The following is a 24,386-nucleotide window of genomic DNA, read 5'->3' on the forward strand; positions in this document are numbered from 1 at the left end:
TGAAGAGTTTTGTTCTTCACATAGAGAAAGCATTTCCTAGGTTTAATTTATATTTGATTCTTTGGTAGGATTTTTCCAGTTAAAGATGTACCTGCAGAGCCTGAAGCTCTTACAAACTGGCTATATCAACGATTCATTGAAAAGGAGGATCTCTTGACACATTTCTACGAAACAGGTAGGGTGATATCTAGCAAAGACTTTTGCTTTATGTGTTTTCTTACAAGGATCTCAAAATGATTTAAGAACATGTATGCATTCTTCACATGAATAAAATACATATAATTAGTAATGCTTCTTATGTGGCAAAAAAATATGAAATGACCTAGGAAAGGTAAATTACTCAGGTGTCTTTAGGGGAGCATTTGGAAGCTGGCACATTTAAAATGGATCTAAGTCCTTTTTTTAGCCATGAAATTTCATGCTGTCATTGGATTCCACTGAGTTGGAATAATTTTATCAACATTCAAAGAGGCAGTGAACATTTATGCACAGTAAAAGTATTCAGAGCTTATGTTAATTTTGGATGGGATATAAAACCTTCAGAGTTTGAATTGAGCGAGTTCTTGACTAAAAGAGATTAAATAAGACTCTTAAGTGAGGCAGGTTGTTTTATCTGCTTAGTGCAGTTATTTAACATGTTCCTCTGGCACTTGTACAATTAGAAAAAACTGATGGAAGTAGTCTTGAGGTCTGATCCCAAACTATAGCCTTCTTCAGTTTACTATTATGATAAATGGAAAGAAGCTATGATTGGAAGGATCTGTAGGAATTGGATAGCATGTCTCTGGAGTCTTGATCTGCAGCCCTGTGCTGTCAGTGCTGACCTCCTGGCTGCAAGGTACTGAGGACTGATGACTTCTATCATAACCTGTAACACTTTCAGTGTTAATGGATCAGGTGAATCTAAATAAATTTAGAGCATTCATAATGGTAATGAAGGTATACTGGCAACTGTAATTTAAAGTATCAGATAAATACTATGAAACTATAGCTGGAGAGGTGTTTCCTTAAAGCTCTTTTTTTCCATCCGTTTGTTGATACTGAAGTATGTCATCTGCCTGTGTGTGTTCAGAATGCAAACAGAAGAATTAATCATAGTAGAAGAAAGAAAAAGAAAATCCAGAGAGGAAAAGGTAGACTTTTATTTAGATGTACAGGTAAGAAAGTTTACCAAGCATGGACTGAGTAGGAGGACTGCAGATGAAATAACGCAACTTGTCTCTGAAGAAAAAGAATGTCTTCATTAGCAAGTAGCACTGTTGTTGAGGGGGAAGAATATTCAGTCTCTTGAATAGACTTTTAAAATTCCAGAGTGACTTTGTTAAACAAAACTACTTCTGTTAGATGATTTCTTGCAAAGGCTACTTTGATTAATTTTTGCATGCTTAATTTATCAACTTTAGTGCTTAAAAAGAAGAATCATGTAACAACCCAGAGTTGTATTTTGGTTTATGAAATACTGCTGTCACTCAGCCATCCTTGATGGCGAAAGTCAGATCCTGCTATATAAATTGCATCCAAATACATATATTAGACTTTTTTAGACAAATAACTTTGTGGATCTGTTTAAAACTAGAAATGTGGTCAATAGGATGTAAGGAATTCTTGTTATTAAGACACTGTTTCACAAATACCATTAAAATAAGTCATACCCACAAAATCTAACTAGACCAGAATTTCAGAGAACATAATGAATATAATGAGGTTTATTCATTGAAATGCACTTCTAAAATAGGATAATTAGTTATAATTTGCCAGTGTAATCAGTGTGAATTAATAAGACATGTTTTAAATGTAAATGCTATGACATAGGACCTTATTAGGCATAAATTAGCATAATTTAAGATACTACCATTTATACAAGTTGAGAACGTGCTTGCACTGCCTTTGTTGGCTTTAGGCAAAAGTGCTGTTATGGTTTTTGGAGACCTTCTGGAAAAGTCCTTAGGCCTAATGTGAGGGGAATTCCTGAAGCTACCTGAGAGCTAGCTTTGTATTGTCCTGTTGCGTTGTCTTAAGGTGGCATGGTTTTGAGACTTAGGGCTGTTTCAGCATTCTTTTTTTTATTACTAATTTTTTTCTTTCTTTCATTCTGCTTAGGAACTTGTCTCAATTCATAAAGCTAGAGTAACATTTAATGCTACTTGTAACTTTTAAAAGTTTGTATTGAGGATGTCATTGATAGGAATGCATTCTTTTGGCATATTTTTATTTAAGAAGAGAAAAAAGTGAAGTCTAAAACATGTTTTTCCTTTTTGATATATTTTGCTAAGTGTTAACGACTTAAATGAGTCTGGGGAAAATCTGTCATACTTCTTAAAAATAAACAAAAAAAGTATCTGCCTAAAATTTGAATATAAAATTATCCTTTCTTACAGATGTATTTACACATTTCATATATAGAAGTAAAACCATTTACAGTTAATATCTGTAGGTATAAGCAACACCAAGACTCCTGTGTTAGCAGCTAGTGGGAAACTTGTTATTGGCAAGTTCCTGATTTCTCTGAAATCTTCAGTGAGATAACCTTGAACACTGCAGTAACGCAAGTGAGATTACTTTTAGCAGGACAAAAGCACTCGCAGACTAATTAATAAAACTACTGTAAACAAGGAGTTTAACAGCTGGAAATGAATAGTCATATACTGAAGTTGTCATGATCCTCACCTGCTCTGATCATAAGCCAACTGGTGTGGCGTAACTAAAAAAGGAAGCAATGTCATCATTCAAGACAGCAGGAGAGGGCTTTCACTAGGGCTACAGAAATACTCTTCGTTGTACCAAATCCAAAACCTTATCAGTAAATTCTGCGTGGAGATCTGTCTTCCCTGTTCAAGAAATATGAGTTGAACCCGAAAGAGGAACAGATAGTAAGTGTTAAGATGATTTAGGGGGAGGGGGAGCTGTATCTGTGAAGGGCAACTAAAACTGCTTGGCTTGTCTCAGCTAGGGAAGTGAAGGATTGTTTTCTCTGTGAGATACAGGTTGGCTTGGGAGAAGAGGAGGAGGAAGAGACAGTTGCTATCTGTACCAAGGAGAAAGGGAAGTTTCTTAAACCAACAGTCAGTGTTGGTACAGGAAAACAAATGGGCCATGGAAGAGCAAATGTCGTGTAGAGTGGATAAATAGAAGCTTAGCAGGGAGAATTACTGAGGAATAAATGGTGTGGCAAATCTGCCCATGTGAAAATATATGTCAGAGAGAGGAGGCTGGGACTCATTTTGTGGTTTTTGGGTTGTGATTTGCTTGCTTTTTTTTAAATTTAAGAGCATTCATATGTTTATACTTAAAGCTTACGTTTATATCCAAACAAAAATTCTTCTTACTAATGAAGAAAGGAATTTTTTTTTTTCTTTTCTTGAAAATGACTGATAATACCGGAGAGTCTTTTGGACGTTTAACAGCATAATACAGAAGTAACCAGTTAATTGTTTGTGGGCACTGTTGCTGAGACAGACAGTGGTGGTAAAGAATTGTGCATTAAGGCTATCATCACTGCTGCAGAAGCGTTGAATGTATTTTCTTTTCTCTTCTAGGAGCTTTTCCTCCACTGCAGGGTCAAGCAAAAGCTATTTCTCGTGAGATGACGCTCAGTAACCTGTGGCTAGTCGGCATACAATCACTTGCGTTTTTGTCAGGCGGTATGTGGTACTGCATCTTACAGTATTTTTATCATTGCCTATTTTAAAAGTGGAATGTGACCTAAGGACACAATGGGAAACCAGGCTCTTGCAAATGAGTGTCATGTTGTATGTGCAAATGTGAGTATTCAAGAGTAAAGGAAAATACTGGACGGACTCTTACCTCTCTTTGTGGAAATTTTAAACTCCGCTAAAAGTGAAGATCAGTAACATAGTGACCTGATGATGTATTATTTTAAAAGAATTGTCTGTATTTTTAAAACAATGTATACTCTCACTCACACTTAAGCAAATTGAACATTTGAACAAAAGGTGCAATCGTACAACCATCGTAGAAGAATGTCTGTGACAAGAAAGCTCTGTCACCACAAGTATTTCTTGGCATTGTAGTTGAAGCTCAGAAAATTCAGCAACTTGTCTCTTCAGTAGTCTGTACAGCATTGGTGTGGTAGAGATTCCTCATTTGCACAAACTTGTACTTTATCGCAACTCATTGTGCTGGAGTCAAAGATACCTGACAGAGCTGGTGGCAGTATCTTTGCAGCTACACAGTCAGCAGTTGTTGTATTAGACACATTGATCTAAAACCAAGACCTAAGTGAGGTCCAGCGTTGGGTGTGTTTTGTGAGGAGTCAGTCCTCAAAAAAAGCATTGCAGCATCATAGTGTGGTTAAAAGCTATCCACATTAGATAAATCGGCTCATCACTGCTGTGGTCTTACCGTCAGCTCTCTGAATTCCATGTGCTACTAGTATCTCATATTATGAGGAAATTTGGAAATACAAAGTTACTTGGTTTGTTTTCCCTACTTGTTCAGAATGCATCTTAAATTATCGGTTTTCAAAAAGCACTTTTAAACGTGAAAATACAGTGAAGGAAGGACATAAAACTTAGGGAGTAAGGGAAAGCTTTATTTGTTACGCACTGGAAGCCAGAGCAGTTCTACCTATTCCTGAAGGTCTTCTGGTGCTGTTGGTGATTTTTAGCCACCTTTGTATTTTGTATACTGCAGTCCAACCAAGGTGACCTTGGAGGGGTTTATAGAGGCCTTTTTCTCTCCGCTAGTTGCAACAGCACTAACTACACTTGTGGGAGAGTTTAAATAATTCAATGCCAACCATCTTAATGTTTTGTTAAGGAGTAATAGAAGAAAAACTAGTTTCTTAAAAAGAAAAAATAGATGTAATTGCTATCATAAATCTATAGGAAGATGCTACTGAAAAAGAAAAGTATGTTAAATACTCTGCATAACTGCGTGGAGGGCAGTATTAATTAGCTCACCACTGTGCTAAAATCTTGCTGGAAGAAGGGTGAGTTTAATTTAAAGGCAAACTGGGAATAGAAGACACTCAGATGTGTAAGATAAGATACTTTTGGAAGGACATCTATGATGTATGATCTTACTTCTGGCAGGTCTAGTTGGCATCATGTTTGTGTGATTATACACAGATTTGAGAGAGCTGTTCCTAAAATAAAACTAATCTCTCTAAATACAGGCAGGATAGCCAGAACTTCAGTTGTTGGCATACTGCCTTTCACAGAGTAATTTTACTGAGAACAAAATAAGCCCTCAGTAGTTTTGGCTCTGCGTCAGCAATATTGATCCCCTCTTCTTTCCCGCTCTCCTGCTACATGAATCACAGTGGGTGGTGTGCAGAATACAAAACCTAGCCAGTGTTTGCTTTGCTGGGGGAGCTGAGAGCATACCAAATCATGAGGCAATGCTAATTTCCCTGACTTAATGGAAAAATACTTAGTCAAATATGCCATCCCTAGCTCAGTGGGGATGGCTTCAAAAGGATGCGCCACAGTAAGCTCCCCTGAACTGAATCCTCTCTGGAACTTAAAGGAACCACTGCAGCTGGGAGGCAAAGAATGGTGGTTGCCTACAGCTTAACATTGCCTATGGTTTTAGGTAAGGTAATGTTTCTAAATTTCATCTTTTTACTCCCAGTCACACACCTGAATTCTGATGTAAGGTAAAATCCATTTAAAAAGAGGTACTCTCTGAAAGGGCATCAGTGTTGGTAGTACTTTTTTTTTCTTCCTATTGCTCTCGCTAGAGTACAACTGATGGAATGAATGTATTTAATCTGCCATTTTACAAGAGGGTGTTTGTGGCAGCCCAGCACTATTACTGTGTAAGTGGTTGTTTGCTGCACGTGGGCATAAACGGACTCTTAAAAATGCAAAATGCAGATGGCAAGCTACTCATTTCTGTCCTCCACCAGGTGGCTTGATAAGAACCATGGAGGTGCCCGTAGTACAGCTGGTTTTATTTTGAGCTAGGACAGAGTGGAGTGATATAAAAAGGGAAGTTTATATAAGCAGATTGCACAGCAGTAACTCGCATCAGGATGTTGTTCTTTATAGACCCTGCGAACTTCATGTCAGAGCATACTGTTTTTTTTCAAATGCAGTGTGTTTTTTTTTCCAGTGGATTGCAGTCAATAGTGAGTGTTCACATGCTGCCTAAAGAAATAAGTTATGCACAATACTGTTTCAGATAATAATTTGATTTATCTGGTCCTGTTCATTTTCAGTTTGTTCCTCTGTAGTTCGTATTATTCTGAGACATTGTTTTCAGGCACTGATTGTTGTTTCAATAGGGTGAGTAAATAGTACTAGTTCTTAGGTTTCTTTCCTGCCTGCACTGGAAAATGTGAAGAGAGCCTGATGTTGTGTCTCCTTACGGCTGAGTTGCTGTAGATAACAGTGAGATGAAACCGTTGTTCAGAAACTCCGAAGTACCCTCCCAGCATGATCTTGGATGCTGCTTCATCAAAGAGAATAAATTGGCTAAAAGAAATTTCTCTATTAAAGGAAAAACATAAGTAGTATACACAATGTAGGAAGATTAAAATACCCATGCTGGTCAAGACTGTTTGGAGCTTAGCAGGCTAGTTTGTAAAATGTAAACTCCTGTCGGTTAAAAGTTCGGTTCTACCTTCTGGCAGTGGCCAGTGTTACAGCTGCAGTGGGCATTATCCATGGGTTTCTTCTTCTGAAGAGCTCAGAATGCTTTTGGTAGAAAATTATGTTAATGAACCACGCAGTTGATGACAAAATGGTTAATATAACTTTGAATTTATATTGGGAGAAATAAAATGGAAGAATGTATGCAGTGATATGGAACGAAAAAATCACAGAAAGCTGTTGCGAACAGAAGTGAGAGCATAGCAATTTCAGTGTATTGCAAATAAAGATGGTTCTCTGCCAGGGTTGCACACACAAAACATCTGTGTGTTTCTATGTTTAATTGTTCATAAAGAAGGTGTTACGGTTGTAACGATGCAAGTCTTGATGGTTTAGCATTACTACTCTTCGAATCCTGTTACACGAAGAGTATCTGCCCATCCGCAACGCATGGTTTTTGTTTCAGTGCCCTTTGGTGAGTGCGCCTTCCTTACAGGTTCTTGAGTATTTTATGTACCATTCGATCAAGCTTCTCAACAGCTTCTGCAGGAGGAATTTTTTTTTTTTCTAAGTTTCTCTCATTGGATCTTGAAAAGCAAGATTTCAGTTTACCGTGCTCAGTGGAAAAACTGAAAGCTTCCTTCTCCCTCCACCACTCCCAGAATCCAAAATAAGATGCCTCTTATTGCAGTAAAAATACAATGATCACTGTGGGACTGTTCATTATTCACTTCGTTTGCAAACGATGTAACTTTCTTTTGTCTGACACTGCCATGAAGTGCTGTTAACTTTTCTCACCTGTTTGTACAAGATAAATACAGATACCGATCACTGTGTGTGACAGGATTCAACTGCTCCACTTTGCCTTGACATAAAATTTTGGGACCAAAGGTACTTAAAGCTGGGATTTCCAAACTGTGAGACCAGGGTTGGTTGCGTTCTCTTGTTAGTCAGCTGGAGATTTTGTGGTGATCCAATACAATCACACAAAATAACTATACATCTGGGGTACTGTATTGTTTGGAAATAATGGAGCCATATGAAATAAAGGATTATTTTGCAAAATCGCATATTTGATAGTTTTTACACTTTTTTTAACATAAAACAATTGGAAGAGCAAAATTGAAACCATACTCTGTTTTAAAGTGTCTGCATACATTATGAACACTTCTAAGCAGCTTTATTTTTTCTGTAAAACCTGCAGACTACCTGGCTGTGATACAAAAAAAAAAAATCTTTAAAAGGATTCTATGCATTTTAAAGTTAAACCTTTTATTTTATCATTGGACAGTGAAGTAACTATACACCAAGCAGATGTCCTCTTGAAGTGAGTTAGTTCCTTAAAATTACTGTACAATGGTGTTCATTTTGTATGATATATGATAATTTGTGTTCTTGATACCAGTTACTTTCACCTCTAATTTTCTCATCACCTCCCATGTTACCTGCATTTTTGTTTTGTATGGTAAAATGGATACAGAAGCCTGTAGCGATGCTCAATGACTTTGACCAATTTCTGGTCGTGTTTGGAATTATTTTATTGGCTTTATTTCATTGAGGTTTTCTTATCAAATCTTTCCAGCAGCCAAGATGTCTTTCAGAAATGTAGACAGATACCAGAAGCAGCGTTTCTCTGCAGAGAATATTAGATGTCTTTTCCCATTATTTTGTGTGTGTGGCAAAAATAAAGTTGTTTTTTTTCATGATTATTTCATGTGCTTCTAATCAGTAATGGATGAGGTTTTCTTTGGTTGTATTTATTATGCTTCTGTCTAATAGATACACAATTTCTGTTGTGCATACCATAAACACAACAAATAGCAAAATAACACTATACAATTGCAGTATTAATTTGTGATAGATAGCATTGCTTATTAGAGCTCTCATCAGGAAGGACAGAGAATATTTCTATGCCAGAAGTGGCAAGGGGAGGAGTTGGAGCAGTTGAGAGGAGAGGTGACAGCAGCTTCCATAGTCCTTGCTTGCTCCAGCACCCTGTGGAGACTGCTGGTGCTCAGGCTGCAGACTTTCTCCACAGGCCACTGTGTAGCAATGATTCCCCTTGAAGTTTCTGAGTGTTGAGGGCAGAACAAGAGCAGATCTTGGGCCTCCATCAACCCTGGATTGCCACCATCTTAGAAAAGATGTGAATCCAACCTTTCTGCAACAAGGCTCTAGTCATTTTGTAGATACATATATTTTTTTTAACAGAGCTCTGTTTTTAAACAACTTCAGCTGCGCAAAGCAATATCAAGTGAAACAGCACTGTTCATTCTGTGGCCCTGGCATCTCTTGCTAACGATCAATCTTGGCTCCATGTCACCTTTCGTGTTAGCTGCCGGTGTCTGATACTGCAACACATAACAAAGGAAAAAGGAACTCCTTGGAGCATAGTAAGACATCTTGCACAATTTCCAAAACAGCGCCATGGCTGTAGTTACAGCTACCTCTTTGTTTACCTTCTGGGTTTTGTCTTGTTATTGTGTGTGGTGTTTTTCTGTGAGAGGTGTGGGGGACTGGGAGGGGGAGAATTTGAAATCTGAATATAAGACACTGGAAGGGGATCCAGTGCTTACCAGCTGTGTTGTCATGTTGAAAAAGCCATTGTTTTTAATTCCTGCCTAGTATGAAATGTTTGTCTTAAAAAATCTTTCCTGCTGGAAAGAAAAATGTATTTTTGAAAAGAAAAAATATCCCTGTTTTGGCTGTGAGAATATCAGCTGTGTGACTTGTGATCATATCATGACGTGCTGATCAGATACAAATAAATTTTTATCTCTCAGGAGTCTATCTTGTATTTTCACTCTTGTGACTGTCACAGGTTTTCTGCAAGGATGCTTTGCGTTTTTAAATATCACTAATTTCAGCCAAGGCAGCAAATAAGAAAGGTGTGTGACTGCCATTTATGCACACTCCGTTTAAAAAAGAAGCGTTTATGTGCTGCAGTTACCTTTTCTTTACTTTTGAGACTACAGTATCACCTCCTTCTAAGGAAAAAAAAAAAAAAGCTTGCTTGTTTTATAGAGATAGAATCCATTGAGATTTCGATTTCCCATGCATCCTTAGATTCTCTGTGGAATGAGAAAGAGGTCTTTTCGACTGACTGTCCTTTCTAATGTCAGTCTGCTGAGTTAGCCACTTGGTTTGATTAAGACTTCTCCATGAGGCTGGAGGACTCGCACATCAGAATGTCAGAACAGCTGCTACTGCTGCCTAGGGCAACTGAGTAAAGGCTGCTGATATATTTACTATTGGGAAAAAAAAAAGAAATTGTAGTATTTGTTGTAAATAGTGTTCTTGCACAAGCATTAAAGGATGGCAGGAATGGATAGGTTAATCCAAGAACATTAAAAAAGGCGAGCTCACTGGATTTTTTTTGAAAACTGGGAAAGATCCAAAAAAGTGAGCATTTTGACAATGAAAAGATCCAGCTCTAGGGAATAATAAGCTAACCTCAGTAAGACCAGTCAATGTGGCTTTGGGAAAATGCAAGTGGTTTTGCTAAGCAAAACTGCAGGACTAAATGACGAGATGGCAAATGTGGCTGATTATTGTGTGACAGAATATTGCGGTTTTGTAATCTCAATTAACAGTCCCCACGAGAAAAAGGTGAAAAGATCAGTTTGTGTTAAATTGCTTTCAAAGAGAAAACTTTCCCTTTGCAGTTAACTAGGATAATTCTGCACATCTGCTTAACAATGTGCAACGGTTTCATGAATTATATGAAATAAAAGACAATTTTTTTATTCTACCAATTTGTTATTTGTCAGGACAAGTCACAGAGTAGTTCAGATCACTTCATAAAGAGTGTGTTTGACAGTAAGCAAAAGGAAGGTCACCTAGCAACAATGAACAGGTAATTTCTTTTCCTAATAGACTCTTTATCCCAGAAGACAGTGACACTAAAAAGAGTTGAGAGACTGTGGCAATTGATTGCTCAGTGTGAGTTTCCATTGTGAATAAATGCATATAAATAAATAAAGGGCAGATTTGACCCTTTGAGCACATATGCCAAGCAGAGGCAGAGGGAAGTAGATTTCTGTCTGCAACATTAGTGAGATCGTCTATTGACTGTAAATGGCTAGGTAAAGATGGAAAAGTTTCTAAACCAGTCTTTCCTTCTCAGTATCCCTGGTTTTAGGCTAGGCACGGCTGGCTGGCTCACTCTGAGTGTAAGTAAATGCTGCCCAGTCCCTTAGTAAGGGGTTTTTTCCACCTCTGGTGGGGGGTGGCTGACTGCTCACTGCTCCTTTCAGCTGTCTGGGCTTTGCTGAAACTGCACACTCCTAGCTCTGAGCTATGGGTCTAACTCATCTGCTTGTTGCAGCCTGAACCTTCTTTTTTTTTATCTTGCCCCACAACCTTGGTTAATTTTTAAGGAAGCATCATTCCCCTTCACCTTCTAGCTCTCCCCTGAGAAGCAGGAGACTGTCACACACAAGGTTAGAAGCTGAAACTTCAGACTGAGATGCGTTGATTATGAACACTGCTTTTGATTAACTTCTGTCGCGCCCTTACCTAACACCAGTCAGTCCAGTCAGCAAGTCTATTTACTCTTCCTTGCACTGCCTCCTTTCCTGAGGAGGTGATGGACACAGCAGCTCTGTGAAACCCAGCCTGCCAGTGCTTTCCCCCAAGGTGAACCCGCTGGGTTTTCTTCTTCCTCCATACTTTTGAGAACACTGAAAATGCTTTTATTGTTGTTCTTGTGTTCCCTTATCTGTCTCTCTCTTAGGTTGACATGCTGCACCTTCTTCATCAGCAAGTATTTGAAGAGGAGAAAACCAGGCCAAATGGAAGGAGGCTGTCCTGCTCTGGTGTTGAAGTGCACAAGACATTATGCATCCTTCTGAAAAGGGAAAGAAACTTCCTCCACTAGATGAGACAGTTATTTTCCTGCAAGGAAAATTGCAAACTTAAAATGTGTAGAACAGAATTGATGGCTTGAGTAATTTTTTGCCACTGCTTTCACTAACTACTCCCTTGCAGCTGGTAGAAGAAGTGGAATATGTTATGGGCTCTGTTACGCCCCAGCAAGTGACTTATGGGGCCTATGCTTGACAGGCACAGTTCTAAGAGCCTTCAGAGCTGAACCTGAAGTGCTATTATTAGTGTGAAGTTGTTTCGCTAGGAAGTTTCTTAGCCAAAACTAATGACAAAAATAAGTATAAACTATTTTAATAGACCAGTAAAGTCTTAAAACTCTGCTTGGCTAATTACCCACAAGCCTGTGTTAGTATTTGCTGGAACAATGTCAGTTAACCAGTGCTGGATTAATTTCTGGCAAATAATTTTCCTCCACTTCTGTTTATTCCAGTATTGAGTATTGATTCCATTGTCACTTAAAGTTGTAGCTGATGGGTTTTGCTACTCCATGTTGTTCGTATACTAATAAGATGTGAGTGTTCAATGTTTGCACTATTCTGCCCTTCTACTGTACTCTTGCGAGACCTCTCCTGGAGTACTGCATCCAGCTCTGGAGAGCTCAGCACAGAAAGCACATGGATCTGTTGGAGTGAGTCCAGAGGAGGGCTACAAGGATGATCAGAGGGCTGGAACACCTTCCGTATGAAGACTGGCTGAGAGAGTTCTGTTCAATATCTTTGTCAATGACCTGGATGAAGGGATTGAATGTACCCTTAGCGTGAATGACGCTAAGCTGGGAGAAAGTGTCGATCTGTCTGAGGGTAGGGAGGCTCTGCAGATGGATCTGGACAGGCTGGATTGATGGGCTGAGGCCAACTGGATGAGATTCAACAAGGCTAAGTGCTGAGTCCTGCACTTGGGCCACAACAACCCCTTGCAGAGCTACAGGCTTGGGGAAGAGAGGCTGGAAAGCTGCCTGGCAGAGAAAAACTTGAGAATGTTGGTTGACAGCCAAATGAATATGAGCCAGCAGCGTGCCCAGGTGGCCAAGAAAGCCAATAGCATCTTAACCTGTATCGGAGCAGGACCAGGGAAGTGTTTCTGCCCCTGTACTTGGGACTGGTGAGGCCACACCTCGCATACTGTGTTCAGTTTTGAGCCCCTTACTACAAGAAAGACATTGAGGTACTGGACCGTGTCCAGAAAAGAGCAACGAAGCTGGTGAAGGGGCTGGAGAACAAGTCTTATGAGGAGTGGCTGAGGGAGCTGGGGTTGTTTAGCCTGGAGAAGAGGAGGCTGAGAGGAGACTTAATCATTGTCTAGATCTACCTGAAAGGAGGTTGTGGAGAAGTGGGTGTATCACTTCTCCCAAGTGATAGGATGAGAGAGGAGTGGCCTTAAGCTGCGCCAGGGGAAGTTCAGATTGGACATTAGGAAAAATTTCACAGAAAGGGTTATCAAGCACTGGCAGAGGCTGCCCAGGGAGGTGATTGAATCACCAGGGAGGTGGTTGAATCACCATCCCTGGAGGCGTTTAAAAGATGAGTAGATGAACTGCTTACGGATATGGTTTAGTGATGTACAAGTATGGTTGGACACGATGATCTCAAAAGGTCCTTTCCAACCTAGGGATTCTATGATACAGGAAAGCTGGGAAGGAGCTTTTTATCAGGGAGTGCAGTGGTAGGATGAGGGGTAACAATTTTAAGCTGAAGGAGGGGAGGTTTAGATTAGATATTTGGAAAAATTTTTTACTGTGAGGGTGATGAAGCACTGGAACAGGCTACCCAGGGAAGTTGTGGATACCCCATCTGTGGAGGTGTTCAGGGTCAGGTTGGATGGGGCCTTGGGCAGTTGGAACTGAATGATCTCTTAAGGTCCCTTCCAACACAAACCATCCTATGATCTATGTTTTGCTAAGCAGACAGAAGGCAGCGTGTATGGCAGGCCAGTCTCCAAAGGCTGCTTGTTAACACCTCCTACCCTGTTCCCCTTAAACAAGTCTCTCCTTTGTGTTGAGAGAAGGATCTAGATCAAGATCATTTTTTGGCATCAGCTATTGAATAAACCTTAACATGCACATGAACAAAATTAAGCTGTACCACCCCAACCCCTAAAAGACCCCAGGCAGAGCCAATTAAAGCTACAAAGGTAATCTGGAAAAACCTATTTTAGTGGAAGAATAAAGTCTAGGTTGCTTAGCTTATCAAGGGTCAATAAAATATAGATACTTGACAGGAAGGAATAGATGTGAGACACAGCAGCTACAGTGGAGCAGAATTCAGAATGAGGAGGCGAGAAAGCCCCAGCTTGGGTATGTGCTCAGTTCTCCATCCCTTAAGTCTTGAAATCAAAACTGTTGTCTTAAATATTTTATTACAGATCTGAAATAGAAGTAGGTACTGTTTAGCCTAATTGCGTGGGAGGTTGTGACCTACATTGTGCAGGTAACTAGACTGGATAATTGTGATGGGTTTGGGGCCCAAAAGTCCTTTTTTTTTTTTTTTTTAGACTTTTAACTTCTCAACATAATGTTATTTTTTGCTGCAGGCTTACAAAGACCCTGATTCTGCAAGAACTAGCAACAAATACATAACTAATTTTTCAGACTACTCATTATTTTTTGTGTTTGGAATAACAGTTAAAACGCCTTCCTTTATGATGTTCAACACAGATGAAGAGCTACACAGAGATTCAGGCCCAGATATGTCTGAGCCATTCTCCTCATTCCCAGAACAGCCAGGGCAAGTGCCTCAGGGGAAATTGTAAGGACCCCTGGAGTGGACAAGCGTTAAATAACCTTGCTATATAGGGGATTTTTCTTCCATTAGAAACTGGATTATGTGCTGACCCACTGAAAATTGTATCCCTGTTTTGCTTTCCTTTTAGTTTGCTTCCTCAGTGTGGGTTTTGGTTTGTTTTCCTGGTGCATTTTTGAGCTTGGGAAGGTTGATGAGCCCTGCAGGCCACTTGCAAGCTCTTTCAAAAGTCCACTTTGTTCAGAAAAAGCTTCACTTGTCATAAACATTATGGTTTTTCATTAGTTGTTCCTTCCCTCTTGTGTTATGTGAGGTTTAAACAAACAAATCCCTGGTGTAGCTTTTTTATTTCCCTCTACTTTTCCTGATTTTTGTATATCTCTGTCAGTCTGCCATGACTGAGGATTCTCTGAACTAATTTAATTTCTGGTAGATCCATCACCTGCATAGTTAAGTTACTTCTGCTTTTTATTATAATATTCAGAGAATTGATTGTCCTATCAGTATAATTTATTTAAATACTTATTTAAATACAGCTTGATGGTGAGAGGATTAGGTTTATTAATGGATTTACCATTAGCGATTTCCTGACTTCAACGAAACACATATAAATCAAACAGTAAATATGTTAGCAGCTACAGCAAAAAATCTACTGCCAGTAGTTTTTTAATTTCCTGCACAAAAATAGAGATTTAATTTCATTGCATAGCTAAGAAGACTAAAAAGGTACGAGTTGTTCCATAAGGTGAAGTGAGCAAACAGGGAATTTACTTCCTTCATCCTTGTCTGTCTGTCTTTAAAAGAACAAAACAAAAAAGACTCAAATGACGTTAAGTTTAATAATCTGCTGCTGGTGTCTGCTGAAATCTTCAAGAAGCAAGCAGTTGTTCATAGAAACCAACATGCTCTTGCCCTCAACCAGAGCCAGTGGTCGAGAGCTCTTCGGGGAACAACTCTGTCTCCCTAAAAGATCTTTGAAAATGTGTCCTCCGGTTTTCATTTGTGGCCCTTTTATTTATTATATGAAAATATATCCAAAGTATTCAGTTAAGCCAAAGGCTGAGGATGTGGAAAAACTACATATTACTATGTAAAACACTCCTGACCTTTATTTTCTGGTTTGCATCTCTCCAGCACTTTGTTGCGTCAGTAGGTATTGCCTATGCCGTGCTTGGTAACACAGGCAGCACAGCAAACCTGAGTGTATTAAGAGTAGATATCACAAGGTCAGAAGTGCCAATTGCACTAATTAGTGCAATCCTGACTAAGAACAGTTGCATGACTTTATTTTTAATGAGCACAAGGATTATGGGAGTTTAGATAGAACAATAATCTATTTTTATCTCGTGTTTTGTAAGCTCAGAAGATGAGTCAGGAATAAGCTGTGGAGTAAGAAAGGCCAGAGCCATGGGTAATTGAACAAAACTGCAGAAACAAAAAGTTCCTGGCTTTTAAGCACAGCACGGAAGTCTCCAGGTTATGGCAATAATCTTTACTTAGTATTGAAATGGTATGTTACAATGACAAGGTAATGTACAAATGTGACACCCACTGAAAAAATTTAGTGTGACAAGATTATTTTCTTTTAAAGATTGCAGTGTTTGCAAGTCGGGAGGGAAGGAAAATACATTTTGCTAACCGTTAATTATACTTATTTCTTCCAAGTGCTGCATCATCCGCTATTGAAGGTTAAGAAGGCTAAAACTGTTAAAAAAAAAAAAAAAGCAGCAATAACAAAAAGGAGCTGTAGAAAACTGCAGCTTTTCAGCTGATCAGTCTTCCTCTACATCATAATGCAGTTTAATGTTTTAACTTCCTCAGGGATTCTTTAAAGACTGTTGATGGCTATGAGGAATAAGAGACGCCCAGTCTGTAAGCTGGTCAGTGACGCCGTCGTTACTGTACATGGCACTGGATCAGAGAATGCCCCAAAGCGGCACCACACAGCAGTTTCATGGGCTACAGGCTGAAAGTAAACCAGAAGAAACTCAAACAATAAGGGTCCCAGTGCCTAAAACTGGTAACTGAATGGGTTTTAAAAAAAAAAAAGTGGGTGGAAAAGAACCCCCACCCCACGTTTCTTTGAAATGAGAGCCTGTGTTCTCAGATCACTGCTGTCAATGTATGCCTCAAAAATAAAGCAGTGTGTCTGTTACTCCAGACCTGTTACTGTGATGATAACTGTTACTTAAAACTAAATTAATGAGCAAGCAATAATGTGCATGCAGGAGTCTTGGTTGTGTGTTTCCATAAGGAGAGGAGTTAACTTAAACGTTTGTGCAGAATATGTTCTATATATGGAAAGGCTCCATGCTGATATTTGCTTCCTCTCTTTCCTGCCTCGTGCACCGACTGCTAGTAATTAAATCAAACATCGGAGATGGTATCTCCTTTTTTGCCAGGTAGATGTTTGCATTTCTGAAAAGCTGGAGGCAGACAAAATTGAATCAGTGCAAAAATCAAAACAACCCTGTGCATCTTGAGAGATGGGAAAGGGGACTCAAGCTTTCAAAGTTTTTTTAAATCTCACTCAGGAAAGGATGGGGATAGAAAGCTAGGTTATTTATTCCACCTTGGGTCTCTCTACAAATGCAACCTCACCTGGAAAATGTATGTTAGGTTGAACGGGTAGGCCCAGCATCCAGCATCCTGTCAGCTTACTACCTCCGCTTGAATTGAATTCAGCATTGGATTCAGAAAAGTAAAGTGTGACTTTCTCCTGTCATCATAGAATCATAGAATGTTTTTTTGTTGGAAAGGACCTTAAAGCCCATGCAGTTCCAATCCCCCTGCCATGGGCAAGGACACATTCCACTAGATCAGGCTGCCAAACGCCCCGTCCAAGCTGGCTTGAACCCCTCCTGATGGGGCATCCACAACTTCCCTGGGCAACCTGTGCCAGTGCCTCACCGCTCTCATGGTGAAGAAATTCCTCCTTATGTCTAGTCTAAATCTGCCCTTCTCCAGTTTATACCCATTGCCCCTCGTCCTATTACTACAAGCCTTTGTAAACAGCCCCTCTCCAGCTTTCCTGTAGCCCCTTCAGGTACTGGAATGTCACTATAATGTCTCCTCTGAACCTTCTCTTCTCCAGGCTGAACAAGCCCAACTCTCTCAGCCTGTCCTCATATGGGAAGTGCTCCTGCCCTCTGAATGCCTTTGTAGCCCTCCTCTGGACCCGTTCCAAAAGCTCCATATCTTTCTTATGTTGAGTATTCCAGAACTAGACAATACTCCAGATGAGGTCTCACAAGAGAGGAATAGAGGGGGAGAATCACCTCCCTGGACCTGCTGGCCACACTTCTTTTGATGCAGCCCAGGATGCTGTTGGCCTTCTGGTCTGCGAGCACGTGTTGCCGGCTCATGTCAAGCTTCTCATCCACCAGCACTCCTAAGTGCTTCTCCATAGGGCTGCTCCCCATCACATCATCCCCATCCTGTATTGAAACTGTGGGTTGCCCCAACGCAGATGCAAGACCTTGTACTTGGCCTTGTTGAACCTCATGAGGTTCTCAGAGGCCCACTTTTCCAATCTGTCCAGGTCCCTCTGGATGACACCCTGTCCTTCCCATCCCTGTAAACCTTCATAAAGATTTTCACACTAAATTTGCTTTTATCCCTACCTGACTAAAGTTGAGTGTGGTTTTGGGATGACTGGGGTCTCATGAGGGCACCATTTCCTTGAATATGTGATTCTAAAAACAAGAGCACTCTGGCAGGTCCCTGTATTCCAGTACATTTTTCCAGGAGGTTGATAAGACGGTGAAGTACACCCACTATGCTTCATGAGCTGGTTGAATCATTTGTGCTACAAGCACTGGTGTGGACAAAATATTTTCTGGTGATTACTCTCAGTTGGGAAAGTAGGGTGAATCCCAGTATCCTATAGAGATTTCTAACAGGAGTTCATAATTTAGTCTTTTTGAGATATCCCCTTTTCAGATAGGACACAGACTAGGATTTTTCCTTTATCAGAATGTGGCTTTAATGTCTGCAAAAGTTAAACTGGTTCTGATTTGAGTTTTGCTGCTCTTTCCTCAGTCAAGCAAATCCCCATGGTACTAAAAACTGGATGATTTAACCTTTGGTTTGCAATTTCATGCCCAGGATCTTGGTTTAGGTTGAAAACAATAAGCTTAAGAGTACAGGGAGAAAACAAAGCTTAGTGTGAAGGATAAGACAATGGTTTCTGCTGGGCACAAGGCTGTGGGATGCTTGCTGGCTATTGTTTGTACTCCGAAGAGTTGCCATGAACATAATTGCACAGGCCAGCCTGTGGGAGAGTCTTGACTTCTGGCAAAGTCCAATGTTCCTTTAAGATGATAACAGTCTCTGCTCAACACTCTCCAAATGGAAAATCATTCCAGCAATTAGCTGCCACTTCTAGAGAGAAATTTGCTATTTCTATTTAATTTTGTTTTGAAGGTTGAGGAGCATCTCTGCAAGAACAGCTCGCAGCCACCAGCTGCAGTCCCTTACACTGTGAATAGTGCAGAATGACAGTGTTACCTCACCTGCTGTGGTTCTGCACGAGCTTTGCTACCTCAGTCCTTCTGAACACTGAGTATCTTCCTTCCTTTTTGCAACAAGATGCTGCTCTCTTATCAGCCGCACTTTCTCCTTGCCCATGTGCCTTCCCAGAGCTGGGGAAGAGCTCTGCTGATGGGGCTCTCTAGATTTTCGGCTAAGCAATGGCTTAAGTGTCACATGAGAAGAAAGCTCCTTTGCTTCTCTTAGGACCACACCATGTAACACAGAAAGTACAGAGGTGAGAAGGCACTTCTACTCAGTTGTGTCACATACTGACAGGAAAAACGTAGAAGGATATTTAGAGATTTCAATGTGCTTTAGCACTTGCATAAAGGAAAGAAAAGGCAGTAAGTATGTGTGTGGCAAAATTGAAAAGAGGGATGACATTTACAGCTGCATAGTTAAAAGTGGTGAGTAAATATGACAGGAGGGATGCATTACATTTTTGCACTGTTCTGGAAAGTCTTCTCTTCCAGCCTTATAAGGCACTCATTTTTATGTTAGTTTAAGTCAGTAGGAATATATGACCAGCACAGGTTACGTATACAGCCAGTGTTAGGGCTAGCATGTTGAGGTTTGATTGAGATTTGATTCCTGGTTTATATTGTATAATGGCTTTTTCTCAACAGAAGTTGTGTCAGGGAGGGAATGAATTTCAAAGTAAATGCCTGAAGCTAAAGTTGGGACGCTTTTTTGCCTAACGTGGGTGAGATGCCCCTCGAATACTATTCAAATTCAGCTGATCTCAGCACAGATTAAAACACAGTCCCTCAGACCAAGCCAAGTCTATGTCACTGGGTAGTGTTTAAAACTCAATCTACTATCAGGTCCTAGCAGTATGTGCAGCCAGTGAGATGAAGCCTCTGAAGCTGCTGGCTGATAGTGATGCCTCTCTGATCTGCAGTACTGGCTTCCTCCAGGCTACTCGCTGGAGCATTGAGGTCTTAATTCTTGGTTGTTCTCTGATTTATCTGTGGCAGGTGATGAGCTTATTGCTGCAGCTTTCAATTTCTCTGCTGGTGCTGACCACTACATTCCAAAACTGCAGATGGAGACTATGCCTTCAAATGCTACATTCAGAGTGTGACATATTGACTCAAATGGGCCCTGATTTCAGTTTGTGTTAACACATCAGGCTGAGAACTGAGGCAGCAGTTCCTCCTCACCTGCACTGGTCCAAGAGGTTACTGAGATAGAGAACCCACAGCTCTCTCCGCTGTCCTAATTAAATCCAGATGGGCTCGTGAAACAACATCTTGAGGCAATAGTTTAATCCCTTTTTCACCTCACTCAAGTCTTGGCAACATGACGATAAAGGTGCCAATAGTCTTGTTTGTACCAGTTGTCCCATTGCCACTAACACCAGTGAAACTGAGCTGAAATTAGCAAGAGACGAAAAGTTCAGCAAAGAAGAAACAAACTGATTTTAGGACAAGGGTCAGGTGAGCCCACTACTGTGGACTAAAGAAGTTATGGAACAGATACTCAGTGTTTGCCTTTAGGGCAGCTGGTAGCCTATTCACCAGCAGATTAAATCATAGAATCATAGAATCACAGAATCATAGAATCATAGAATGGTTTGGGTCGGAAGGGACCTTGAAGATAATCCAGTTCCAACCCCCCTGCCACGGGCAGGGACACCTCCCACCAGACCAGGCTGCCCAAGGCCCCATCCAACCTGGCCTTGAACACCTCCAGGGATGGGGCATCCACAGCTTCCCTGGGCAACCTGTGCCAGTGCCTCACTACCCTCTTAGTGAAGAAATTCCTCATGTCTAGTCTGAATCTGCCCCTCTCCAGTTTATACTCATTGCACCTCATCTTGTCACTACAAGCCTTTGTGAACAGTCCCTCCCCAGCTTTCTTGTAGCCCCTTGCAGGTACTGGAAGGTCTCTATAAGATCTCCTCTTACCCTTCTCCAGGCTGAACATCTGCTCGGCCTGTCCTCGTATGGGAGGTGCTCCAGCCCTCTGATCATCCTTGCCCTGCCCTCTTTTGAACTGTTCCTTGCTAGAGGAGACATAGCATTCTTATTACAACGTATCTTTTGCTGCCTTTTACTCTTTTCTGATAGAAGCACCTTACTTCTGGCTTGTTCTTTCCAAAAAATCTGAAGAAAAATAATTACTTGACTGAAGCATTCCATTTGAATGTAAGAGGTAGGAAGCAGCTTTGTAGAAATAATTCTGTACAGGCTTACAGCTGTTTAGTTAAACTGGCTCCGGCACGTGTAAGCACTCTCATTTCGCTCTGAGGCATAGCTTCAGCTGTTCTTCCTCAGTCTCTAAATGTACTACTTGTACTGCTCTCAGTAGTACATCTTTACTTAAACTGGTGCTACTGTGCAGCTCTGCGTGTAAGTCAATTTCTCCCCTTTTTTCTCCTACATCCATTACTACAAAAATAACACCAGGAGTTATTGTAATGGTAAAATAGCCTGTTCTGACAAATTATATCAAGCTTTGAAAAGAGATTAGCACAACCAGAGATGGTCTCATTCTTACTTTTAGGAGGAATGGGAGCAGTGTCTTAGGAAAACCAGGTTCTCTGCTTCTTAGACCCATTTCCGTGGGGCTGTCTGGTCATATCTCTGATGCAGTGCGGTAACAGTAGCGTTGATCCCTGTAAGCGTGTGCCTCTCATCCTTGTTGACTGATGTGCACTAACAGATACTGTGGGTGAAGCATCGTTATGTAATTGTGCTTGTGCTGCAGACATTGACCCTCCTGTGACATAACAGAGCCTGTATTAAAGACAGAAGCAGCTTTATCCTAAGTATCATTGCTGCTGTGAACAGACCAAAACATGAGCAGATGCACTGCCGCTATGTGCAATGCTGTGCCACTGTGACATTAATAGTCTTCAATTTTAAAAAATATACATTATTTCATTTGTATGTAGAGGAAAAAAATCAGATCCTTGGGTTCTGAAGCTTTTGTAGTTTAACATCTGTGATGTTATAAAGTCAGTATCAGATAATTGTAAGATGTACATGAAGCAGCATGTTTTGACCTTGACTACTATGACCTCAATTATTCAATGCTTCCGGTTATTATAAAAGGGGTCAGTTCCTCTGATGTCTACTAATTAAAATTAAAAATGAAAATGTTCCAAATTCATCTGGAACCTCAAAACATGTTCAGTGTACCAGCAGAAAGAGAGATTAAAAGTGGGGGAGGGGGGAGGAGAAGAAAATGAAGGGCTCCGTTTACCTGATTTTGACACTGATATCTTGGAGGCCATTCCAGCATTTTAAACACTGCATGAAGCCTTGTGGTCAGTCCACTGGTCTGGCACTGGAAGAGATTTGGAAGCCATGCCCCTCTGGCTTACCCAGGGATTTTGCCTCCCCATGCTTTCATGTTCTACACTGAATAACACTGATCAAAACCTTATGCCCACCCAAACCAACACTAGCTGTTTCCTGCCAGCACAGTATGATGAATTATCTTGTGGAGGGATCAAACAAGTGCTAGGTTCTGTGATTCTGTCTAAAAAGAAATTACAGGGGCTGGATAACAGGTCAGTGTTTCTTGCTGGAAATGACCAATGTGACTTTTGCCTCATAAAGACGGGACTAACAACTCCATTTCAAGTGAGTTTGAAAGTAGGGTCCTGCACATTGTAGTATCTCTTCTGGGCTTCCTCCTTTCTTGTTGGACATCCCATGCAAACAAAAAATGTTCTCAGCTCTTCTAGACACTGCTAAGTTACTTTCACTCAAAATTACAAGTTATCTTACTTTATCAGTCCAGTGCAGCAGTACTATTTGATTAATTAATATTAAAGACATGAATCTGGTAGAGAGAGTCCAGAGGAGGGCCACGAAGATGATCAGAGGGCTGGAGAACCTTCCATATGAGGACATGCTGAGAGAGCGGGGGTTGTTCAGCCTGGAGAAGAGAAGGCTCTGAGGAGACCTTACAGCGACGTTCCAGTATTAAGGGGGCTACAGGAAAGCTATCAGGGAGTGCAGTAATAGGATGAAGGGGAATGTTTTTAAAGAAACATCTCCCCTGAAAGAGGGGAGATTTAGATTAGATATTGGTAAGAATTTTTTACTCTGTGGGTGGTGAGGCACTGGCACTGGTTGCCAAGAGAAGATGTGGGTGCCCCATCCCTGGCACTGTTCAAGCCAGATTGGATAAGGCTTTGAACAACCTGACCTCGTGCAAGGTGTCCCTGCCCATGGCAGGGCTGTTGGAACTGGATGATCTTTAAGGTCTCTTCCAACCCAAACCATTCTATGACATTGCTATTTTTGACAAGTAGTTGAAGCACAGACATCTAAAGCAGCAACCTTCATCTGAAATTTTCATTTAAAAACCGAAACCTTTCATGGAGCTGACTAAGCCGTCTGTGGGAGCCAGGGGGCAGCAGGATTGATTGATTTCACTGGGGCTGTGCAGAGTTCAGTGATCTCTACCACTGAGCAGCACAGAGCAAACGGTCACACTGTTACTGAAGTTACTGTATTGAAGCAGTCTGTTTAGTGCACTGCAGACCAGCACATCTTATGCAGAGGAATTCAGAGTTAATTCTTGTTAATCAGGAGTCACGTAATAACTATATAGTGTGTTTTTTTCATTGAAGACATTAGGAATGGCCTATTGGGAAATTGAAATGTATTTTAGTAGACTGAATAATGAAAGATACTGTCTCTTCCTACAATCTTGCTTGAGTCATACCTGTGTAGTTGTAATGATCTACAGAAAGCTAAAAATCCATTTTTAGGTTCTTTGACGCAATATGTAGCAGCAAAGCAAGCATGAAGCTTCCCAGAACTGTGCTGCAGGGTATGCCTAAGCTGAACATGTAAGGAAGAGGTTGAAAGGCGATTTCTAACAGACACATTAATGTAAGAGAAATAAGAAATCATAGCGGTTTGTACCCCCAAAAGGGCCACGACAGAGGTCTAACATCTGCTTAAATTGCACCCTTTCTCCTGTGTTTCTGAGGTGAGTCATTGATCACATCCAGCTGGACACGCTAAGCCATGACTTGACTTCCATTTGTATGCTGACTGAAGCTAATTGAGATAATGAACATCTTTACTGCCATGGCACTTTCACAGTAAGGCTCCTCTCTTTCGGTCTATATAGAGCTCCAGGCCTGGGTCTCCCTTTTAGCTTAGGTAAAACCATACTCACAAAAAACCTGAACTTAGGTATGATCTTCCTGTTATTGCTAACCTTGTATGCATGAATGCACTACACTATAATTCTCCTAAACATTATTATGCATTAAAATAACTATTTGGAATATCTGTGGTTCTCTAAGCCAATGAGCAGGCTTCTTCTTGTACTTTTACTTACACTTTTTTTGTCAGCCTGTGGCTTAGTGAAAAACTGATTTCAGCTATTTTCAACTGTAACAACAGACAGCTCTAAAATTAGGTTCAATACCTTATATTTTCAAGACATTAGAAATGTAGTTTATCCACATATGACATTTTTCATTGTCAAACTTATAGACAAAATTATATTCTTCATCTGCTCCATCGTGTTACCAGTTTGCAATAAAACATGCAGTATGTGTGTTGGATTATACTGAACTCAAAAGGTTTTAAAATCTAGAATGATTATATTATGATATGAGATTATTAAATGCTTGTCTAGGACATGAAAAAGGATTCCGCTCTGAAATGGCAACATAGTGAGATTATCTTTCAAA

General features: G+C 40.5%; 1 protein-coding gene across 2 annotated transcripts in view; it reads left to right on the plus strand.

Moving 5' to 3' along the window:
- Window positions 1-8,932, plus strand: part of LPGAT1 (lysophosphatidylglycerol acyltransferase 1) — a 63,659-nt gene extending 54,727 nt beyond the window's left edge. For both annotated transcript variants that reach the window (XM_054063105.1, XM_054063104.1), the window contains exons 7-8: window positions 69-175; window positions 3,537-8,932. In XM_054063105.1, the coding sequence (XP_053919080.1) occupies window positions 69-175; window positions 3,537-3,688 (259 nt within the window). In that variant the 3' untranslated portion in view covers window positions 3,689-8,932. The remainder of the gene's footprint in view (window positions 1-68; window positions 176-3,536) is intronic.
- The last annotated feature ends 15,454 nt before the right edge of the window (window positions 8,933-24,386 follow it).

The sequence above is a fragment of the Cuculus canorus genome, chromosome 3 (assembly GCF_017976375.1).
Source record: "Cuculus canorus isolate bCucCan1 chromosome 3, bCucCan1.pri, whole genome shotgun sequence".
In the NCBI taxonomy this organism is placed as follows: Eukaryota; Metazoa; Chordata; class Aves; order Cuculiformes; family Cuculidae; genus Cuculus; species Cuculus canorus.